Below are 9,470 nucleotides of genomic sequence, written 5' to 3' on the forward strand. Positions count from 1 at the left end.
AGGTGAAGCAAACTTAGGGAATATATCTGCATGACGAAAACATGGATAGTGCAGCATGCTTTATTAAAATCTCCTATTGTATCAAAAGGAGAAATCATATTTTTTGTACCATAATTTTTAAAAGAAACACTTTTGGTCCCATGGTAAATTATTGTAAAAGTTTTAATGAAAAATGTTACGTGCTTATCACGTGCATATTAGAGCCTTTACTTAAAAAAGTAACATTGTCTCATGCACTTAACGGCCACGTGGCCTTTTCTGTTAAACATCTAATGAAAAGGTGTCATGGAACCAAACTTTTGCTATTTTTTTTAAAAATTACAGGATTAAAAGTTAATCATGTAATCAATAAGATCAAACTAGAAAAATCCTAAGTTGCATGACGAAAAATACTATTTTCCTGAAATCCAAATATTCAGAAATTCATAACATGCATGTAATAATTGTAACATTAAGCTAAATAGTAACAACATTACTTGACTTTAAGATTCGAGCAGGATAATTATTGGTATTGGATTAAACAATTGGTTAAATGATGATAAGATGCATTAGCTTAATTCTTGTATAATAGTAGAAAAATCATTGTTATCACAACAGAGAAGAGTTCATTTAATTTTACCTCTCAGTCTTTTCATGTTTTTCTGGATAGACGCTTGATAACACCAATCCTTTAATCTGTCTTTAAGGAAAGACATTCTCCTTGCAACTGAATCTAGCTGGCCTTCAGGTACTTTGTATGACTGGATCAACATTTCCCTCCATGGGCTGCATATATTTGCAAAGAACATTGGAGCTGCTACTTCTGTTGCTACTCCACTTTGAAAAAAATACTTGCGAAATCAATAGATATATTCATTTACTGCTCAAATGCTTCTTAATTCAATGCTGAAGAGAGCCTGTACATATTCTCTATCCTTTTCTGCTCTACTTTCTTCGAACTATCCATCTCCATTGAAGTGTATCTTGATAAGCCTTCTTAGTCGGTCTGCTATCACGCCTTTCGAATCTCCGACAAGGATGCTGGCTTTGGTATCTTTTGGGTTATTATCCCATCCGATCTTCACAGATCCCTCCAAGTTCAACTCCACAAGCTTTATGAAGTTTTGCTTGTCGAGCTTTAGGGTAGTTGCTGCTATCTTGATGGCTGCTACCTTGATGGCTGCAACCCATCCATCTATCAATTTCTCGGTATTTCGAAAATCGATAATATCCAGGTTTAGTATAACGCCATATGGATGTAATGGCTGGAGCATGGTCCTTTCCCAGGGTGTAATTTCATGCACTCTCTTTGAATTTCTTCCTGAATTTTCTTTTAGCCTGATTCCCACAAACGTTGGAGTAGCATTAGTGTGAAAATCCGCACTTTCTCTCATCGGTTGATCCTATGGAGGATCATTAGAACATGTACTTCCCTCCGGCAGTGGTAGGGCTGGAATGATTTCATTTGTTTGGATATTGACTAAATCCACAATCCCGAGTTGGGAGAAGGATTCTGTTATTTCCTGTAGATCTGATAGATCTGCTCTCGTTACCTCTATTATTTTATATATCTGATAGATGCGATAATTAGACCTTCTCTGGACTTTGGCATTGGAATCTCCGTGGCCTTCCCCTTCTGGTGTAGAAGAGGTATTGTTCCAAGGGCATCCCTGATTCTCTCTTATTTGGATTTTGATATCTCAGGGTTCTCCCTTTGGTTCCTCTTTAGATCTGCAATTTTTGCCTTCAGATCTGTAAAGTCCTTGTGTAGATTGGAAAGGATCTTAAGAACCTCATCCACCTTCTGGTGAAAAGATTCTATTCTCATAGGTATGTGAATTAATCTATGTCCATAGTCTTGAACTGCCTTTTGTCCGACTCGAATTCTTTCCAATCAGTTCATTTAATCATAATTTTTAGAATTGAAATTATGTAGAATTTATCCGTTTCGCTTCTCCTGGCTAGGATTCTACCATGGACTTCAGTGGAGTGTAGACGCATTACTGAATTCCCTGGTAGTATTTGTGGAACTTCAAAATTTCTCAGCCATTCTTATTCTTCTTCTGTCGTGAGAAGTCTTGGATAAATCCTCTTGGGACGTTGTAACACTTGTCAAGAATTTTCATGAGAAATTCTCTTCTTTGTATTTTCAAAATTTGAAAATATTTCCTGTTTTTAGAGTAACTAAAACTTTCGTTCAGTTGGGATAAATAATATCAAAATGTAATATAATTATATATTTTTTTCAATAAACCTAGGTTCTAATACCATTCTAGGAGAGTATGTATGAAAAATAAAATTTTAATGTAAATGGACTAGAATAACTCTTTAAAATCTGCACAAGGATAAAAATGTTCGAAAATCCGTCTATAGTCCCGATTTAAGCCATTTTGAAAGTTACACGATTAAATTGAAAAAGCGCAAACTTAAAGGACTGAAATTAATCGTATAGAAACTTAAAAGATCAAAATGTTCTTTCTCCCGAAAATATATTATATGAAATATTTGCCGCAAATATATTATATTGATTGCACGGTCCAATAAAATTGGGACCATTGTTATTCTAAATAAAACATAAAAGTTGAGTGTAAGAATCAAATCCATTGGTCCAAACTAAAGCAATTATATTTTAGTGCAAAGACAATCCAAAAAGAGACATAAGAAGAGCAAAATATCAAATCTATGTACAGCCACTCTGGACATGTTTCTCTTTAACTCTCATTAATATTAATGCATTGAGAGTATGTTGGATGGGAATTGAATCATTATTTAAATACATGATGCATGAATATGAACCCAATTTTATCACTTTAAATTTTATTCAAGTCCTAATTCCAGCAATACAAACCATTACCCTCTGGCTGGGAAATGATCACATAACTTATATGTTGTTTTTTTAATCAATTTTTTAATAAAAGTTGATAGAAATACTGATAGTGAGAGTTTTTAAAAACTTTTGGAGATTATTTTCAGATTTTCCATAAATAATAGAACTCAAAGTCTGAAGAACCTAAGTTATGAAATAAAAGATAGTCTTAAAGGTAAAAGTTATACTTTGTAAGGTGAAGCAAAGTTAGGGAGTATATCTGCATTATGAAAACATGGATAGTGCAACATGCTTTATTAATGTTCTGTAATTTTTAAAAAAAAGTACTTTTGGTCCCACGATAAATTTTCGTTAAAATTTTAATGAAAAATGCTACATGCTTAACACGCGCCTAACTTTCTAATATATGTACATAATATATATATATGTGTAGATATATCATTTACTAATATATATATCTGTATATATTACTTTCTAATATATATCATTTACTAATATATATATCTGTATATATTACTTTCTAATATATATATATATATATATATATTATGTACATATATATATTATTATATATTTTGTTATTAAATTAGAATTTTCTCAAAATACCCATTACGTCCTTCCTAATTTTTTTAATTAATATAAATTGTCCCAAAATATTATAACGAACTACAATTTAATTCGTTCAAGTTCTATTATATCCCAAATTCAATCTATAATTTATTTATTAACTAAATTTAAATTTTTAATAATTACCAATTAGTCTCCCAATTATATATTATAATTTTTGGGGCGTTACATAGAAGCATATTTTCTTCGTTTACAATAATAATGCAGCTTTATTTTAGTCCAAACGTGCCACGACTTGTGAGATCACATATAGGTAAAATTAGCTTCCTTACTACATTACTGTGGATGGAAGGTATGAAATAATAAGACTTTATTTATTTCCTTTTTTACGATCTAATATTTAGCTGGTCGAATCAAGTGAGAGTTATTTATTTAACCTCATCATATTTTAGTATTTTTCATGCATAATATTCAAAATACTAAAAGCATTAATAAAAATGCATCGCATGCAAAAATAAAAGCCTAGCACACTCATGTTGGATGATCACAAACCCAAATACCTGTGCAACCCACTAAGCCCGCAGTGGATCTATGGTCAGCCTAAGGGTGAGGCTACACTATTACAAGCTTTTTAACCAATTAACATGATATGGGACTTATAACACCTCTTTATTTTTTCATGTCCTTCGTGGGCTCCATCCTTCAGACCTCTTCTCCATGGATCTCCGTGGACCAACCCATAGCCTGCTCCATGCGCCTTCATTCTGGGTTTGCTCTTTACCATTATTACAAAAAGTAAAAGTAATCCTCCCTCTAACCTATTACACTCATTACAACTTAAAAAGAAATCCCAATCAAGCATACTAAGCGGAACCCGAATATTCTAGCTAGCTTAATTGTGGAGGAGGTTAGACGGCGTATACTTGGCATTACCTTAGCTAGCTCTGTTAGTACACATGCACTTTATATATTGTAACATATCCCTTGGCCTGTCGAAGGAAACACTACTTGATTCATGATTGTTGTATTATATCTTTTTCTATTTATGAAAATTACATTTACCGAAAAAAAAAAAAAAAAAGAAATCCCAATCAACAGTTGAGGAGAGTACATAATAGGGATGAAGCAAGCCTTCAATATTTTAGGCTAAAAATGAGATAAGAAATAAGATGCACGTAGGCGCCAACCCAATAAAAAATAAACCATCCAAAAAGTCCAAAGGGCTTTGTGATCATCCGTGTTAATCCAATTAACATATAAGCATGAAATATTTCAAATAATCATGCACCAATATATAACGCAAACCATGCATTATATAATAATATCCAATATCTTAAATTAATTATACATCCAACCTATGCAAAAATTAATTCTTGTTTGAAAAATCAATTCAAATTAATTTTAGTAATTTAATTTTGAAAAATATCATATCTCGACCAAAATTAACTATTTTTTAGAAAAATTAGTAGAATATTAAGAAAAAATAAATTTTTGAAAAAACATGAAAAATCGATCGGGGTCGGCCGGCAGCCAGGCACGAGTGCGCATAGGCAGATGCCCGTGCACAATTTTTGGAAAAATTGTACTTTTATTCCATAATTTAGGAATAACAACTTTTAATTACTCATGAAATTCTCGAAAGCCGAAAATAATCCTATAACTTGTAAAAAGTCTTATTTTGAACCTTTCTACCAACATCACTAGGAAATTAACAGAAGAAAACATGTGTAAGTTAGGTGGTTGTTAACTTTTAAAGTGGACGGGAACAACCACATTTTCAGAACGAAAGGAAAATACCACAAGACTTACGCGATTTTTTCAGTCAATTTTGTACATAATTTTTGAAAGAAACACTTTTGGTCCCATGATAAATATTTGTAAAAATTTTAATGAAAAACGCTACGTGCTTAACATGTGCATATTAGAGAACATTGGAGCTGCTACTTTTGTTGCTACTCCATTTTGGAATAAATAGTTACGGAACCAATAGAATATTCATCTACTGCTCAAATACTTCTTAATTCAAGGCTGAAGAGAGCCTATGCATATTTTCTAGCCTTTTCTGCTCTACTTCCTTCGAAGAATCCATCTCCGATGAAGTGTATCTTGATAAGCCTTAGTAGCCGGTTTGCTATCGCGCCTTTTTTATTTTCCGACAAGGATGCTAGCTTTGGTATCTTCTGGGGTATTATTCCATCCGATCTTCACAGATCCCTCCAAGTTCAACTCCACAAGTTTTATGAAGTTTTTCTTGTCGAGCTCTAGGGTAGTTGTTGCTATCTTGATGGCTACAACCCATCCGTCTATTAATTTCTCGATATTTCGAAAATCGATAATATCCAGGTTCAGTATAGCGCCATATGGATGTAATGGCTAGAGCATGGTCCCTTCCCAAGGTATAATTTCATGCACTCTCTTTGGATTTCTTCCTGAATTTTCTTTTAGCCTGGTTCCCACAAACGTTGGAGTAGCACTAGTGTGAAAATCCGCACTTTCTCTCATCGGTTGATCCTGTGGAGGATCATTAGAACATGTACTTCCCTCCGGCAGTGGTAGTGCTGGAGTGATTTCATTTGTTTGGATATTGACTAAATCCACAATCCCGAGTTGGGAAAAGGATTCCGCCAATTCTTGTAGATCTGATAGATCTGCTCTCGTTACCTCTATTATTATATATATTTGATAGATGCGATAATTAGATCTTCTCTGGACTTTGGCTTTGGAATCTCCGTGGCCTTCCCCATCTGGTGTAGAAGAGGTATTGTTCCAAGGGCGTCTCTGATTCGCTCTTATCCGTTCCGCTTTTCCTGACTAGGATTCTACCATGGACTTTAGTGGAGTGTAGACGCCTTACTGCATTTCCTGGTAGTATTTGTCGAACTTCAAAATTTCTCAGCCATTCTTATTCTTCTTCTGTCGTGAGAAGTCTTGGATCAATCCTCTTGGGACGTTGTAACACTTGTCAAGAATTTTCATGAGAAATTCTCTTCTTTGTATTTCCAGAATTTGAAAATATTCCCTATTTTCAGAGTAACTAAAACTTTCGTTTCGGTTCCATTTTCTCTCAAAGTGTCTCCTCCACTTAGTAGATAAATAATATCAAAATGTAATATAATCATATATTTTTTTCAATAAACCTAGGTTTCGATACCATTCTAGGTGAGTATGTGTGAAAAATAAAATTTTAGTGTAAATGGACTAGAATAACTCTTTAAAATCTGCTCAAGGATAAAAATGTTCGAAAATCCGTCTATGGTCCCAAGTTAAGCCATTTTGAAAATCACATGATTAAATTGAAAATGCGCAAACTTAAAGGACTAAAATTAATCGTATGAAAACTTAAAAGATCAAAATGATGTTTCTCCAGCAAATATATTATATGAAATATTTGCCGCAAAGAAAAGATCTTCTATGATTGATTGCACGGTCCAATAAAATTGGGACCATTGTTTTTCCAAATAAAACATAAAAGTGGAGTGTAAGAATCAAAGCCATTCGTCCAAACTAAAGCAATTATATTTCAGTGCAAAGACAATCCAAAAAGAGACATAAGAAGAGCAAAAGATCAAATCTATGTACAGCCACTCTGGACATGTTTCTCTTTAACTCTCATGTCAATTAATATTAATGCATTGAGAGTATGTATACATCATCTGTGTCAGCATTACGAAATTCTGTTGGATGGGAATTGAATCATTATTTAAGACATGATGCATGAATATGAACCCAATTTTATCACTTCAGTTATTGTCAAATTTTAATGTAAAAAAACCAAGTATTGAAGTCGTAATTCCAGCAAAATCTATGTATTATTTTTACAGTAGTTATTTAGGGGTGATAGTATTTTCAGATTTTCCATGAATAAAAATCCTCAAAGTGTGTGGACCCTTTAATTTCTTTTCCTCTTTACTTTTAAAATCTCCTAGTGTTCAAAATGAGAAATGACATTTTTTGTACTGTAATTTTTAAAAAGAAGCACTTTTGGTTCTGTGATAAATTTTCGTTAAGATTTGAATAAAAAATGCTACATGCTTAACACGTACCTATTAGAGTCTTTATTTAAAAAAGTAACAGTTTTGGTCCCATACACTTAACGGCCACATGGTCTCTGTTAAATATCTAACGAAAACGTGCCATGGAACCAAAATTACTTTTTTTATTTTAAAATTACGGAACTAAAAGTTAATCTGTAATCAATAAGATCAAAAGTAGAAAAATTCTAAGTTATGTGCTGCAAAATATTATTTTGCCGAAATCAAAACATTCATAAATTCATAACATGCATGTAATAGTTGTAACAACATTTCTTGAGTTTGAATTATTGGTATTGGGATATACAAGCTGCCAAGCGAAAACACGTGTAATTAGTATGGATTAAACTATTGGCTTAATTAACGTTTGGTGTCACTTTCAATTTCCGTATTTAAGGATTAAAATTTTCATAACTTTGAGGAAGAAACAAATAAAAACATGATATCGCTCCTGTATAAATAGGTCTAGAGATGAGCTATTGAGCACCACATCAGTACACTGGCAATAAGAGAAAGTCCTTAATTGTGTACTTAAGTTGGTAATTTTCTTTGACTTATAAATAATGGGGATTCCAGTTGTTGATTTTTCAAAGGTTGATGGAAAGGAGAGAGCTGATACTCTGGCTCTGATCGATCATTACTGTCAAGAGTGGGGATTCTTTCAGGTACTCAAATGGCAATAGCATGGCTTGCTATTTTACTATATGGTATGTTGACTAAATTGTTTCTTGATTTCCGCAGTTAATCAATCACGGCATCTCTGAGGACCTCCTAGACAGGGTGAAGAAGGTGGCCACTGAATGCTATAAGCTAGAAAGGGAGGCAGGTTTCAAGAACTCAAAACCAGTCCAGTTGCTAAATGAACTGCTAGAAAATAATAGTGATGAGAAAATAGAGAATGTGGATTGGGAGGATGTTTTTCTACTCTCGGATGAGAATGATGTTGAGTGGCCATCAAAAACACCTGGTTTCATGTAAGCACAACTTTGTTTTAGTTATATTCCATCATATTTACTTTAATAATAGTTTTCGTTTACATATGGATAATTTTGAATAACTTAGTTTTGGTTGATATAAAAATATACGAAACCAAGATAACATATGCAAACAACAAACTGATTTTTTTGAGAGTAGGAACAAGTCCATGCATACATCAAATGGAATTTTTTGCTAATTGTTTAACTAATTATGTTTCTTACAACAGCGAAACCATGAAGGAATACAGAACCGAGCTGAAGAAATTAGGACATAAAGTCATGGAAATAATGGATGAGAATTTAGGCTTGCCAAAAGGCTACATCAAGAATGCTTTTGATGGTGGAGTAGACAATACTGCATTTTTTGGCACCAAGGTGAGCCACTATCCACCGTGCCCCCACCCAGAGAAGGTAAATGCTCTCCGAGCCCACACCGATGCTGGGGGCGTCGTCTTGCTCTTCCAAGATGATGAGGTGAAAGGCCTTCAAATGTTGAAAGATGGGGTTTGGACTGATGTGCAACCTTTGAAAAATTCTATAGTCATCAATACAGGTGATCAGATTGAAGTTTTGAGCAATGGGAGGTACAAGAGTATTTTACATCGGGTTGTGCCCCAAACAGATGGACAAAGGAGGTCAATTGCTTCATTCTACAATCCATCACTCAAAGCAACCATAGCACCCGCTCCACAACTGCTCGATCCCAAAGTTGAGAACAAGGCGAGCGACCCAGCCAAGTACCCCAAGTTCGTATTTGGGGACTACATGTCCGTTTATCTCGAACAAAAATTCCAACCTAAAGGACCAAGATTCCAGGCTGTAAAAGCCGTGTAAGAATCTAAAACAATCGATGGGATGTTGCATGAGACTTTACGGATGTTTGTTGAGAAATTACGCAATGTGTGCGTGTGTGCGCGCGTTTGTTTGTGTTATGAAGAAGGGTTCGGGTTTGTCCTTATAGCAAAATGCTTTATTTGAGCATATGCTTCTTCCGTTGTACGTCTATGAATGATATGGAAATAAGTAAAGTGTCTATCTTGTCTTCTATCTGGAATAGTTCAATTGTTCCTTTTTTTTTTTTTTTTTTTT

General features: G+C 33.8%; 1 protein-coding gene across 1 annotated transcript; it reads left to right on the forward strand.

The window, feature by feature from the left end:
- LOC105162920 (1-aminocyclopropane-1-carboxylate oxidase 5-like) lies at positions 7,887–9,428 on the forward strand. The gene is made up of 3 exons (XM_011081093.2): positions 7,887–8,069; positions 8,146–8,378; positions 8,609–9,428. The coding sequence occupies exons 1-3, from the start codon at positions 7,968–7,970 to the stop codon at positions 9,213–9,215; spliced, it is 942 nt and encodes a 313-aa protein (XP_011079395.1). The 5' UTR covers positions 7,887–7,967; the 3' UTR covers positions 9,216–9,428.

This window comes from Sesamum indicum, linkage group LG5, assembly GCF_000512975.1.
Source record: "Sesamum indicum cultivar Zhongzhi No. 13 linkage group LG5, S_indicum_v1.0, whole genome shotgun sequence".
NCBI classification, from domain to species: Eukaryota; Viridiplantae; Streptophyta; class Magnoliopsida; order Lamiales; family Pedaliaceae; genus Sesamum; species Sesamum indicum.

What these genes read in the sequence shown, in the direction of transcription:
- LOC105162920 (XM_011081093.2), top strand. Translation starts at nt 7,968, where the DNA reads ATGGGGATTCCAGTTGTTGATTTTTCAAAGGTTGATGGAAAGGAGAGA. An exon ending in AAGAGTGGGGATTCTTTCAG is followed by an intron (nt 8,070 to 8,145) that starts GTACTCAAATGG and finishes TGATTTCCGCAG; the next exon opens with TTAATCAATCACGGCATCTC. An exon ending in TCAAAAACACCTGGTTTCAT is followed by an intron (nt 8,379 to 8,608) that starts GTAAGCACAACT and finishes TTCTTACAACAG; the next exon opens with CGAAACCATGAAGGAATACA.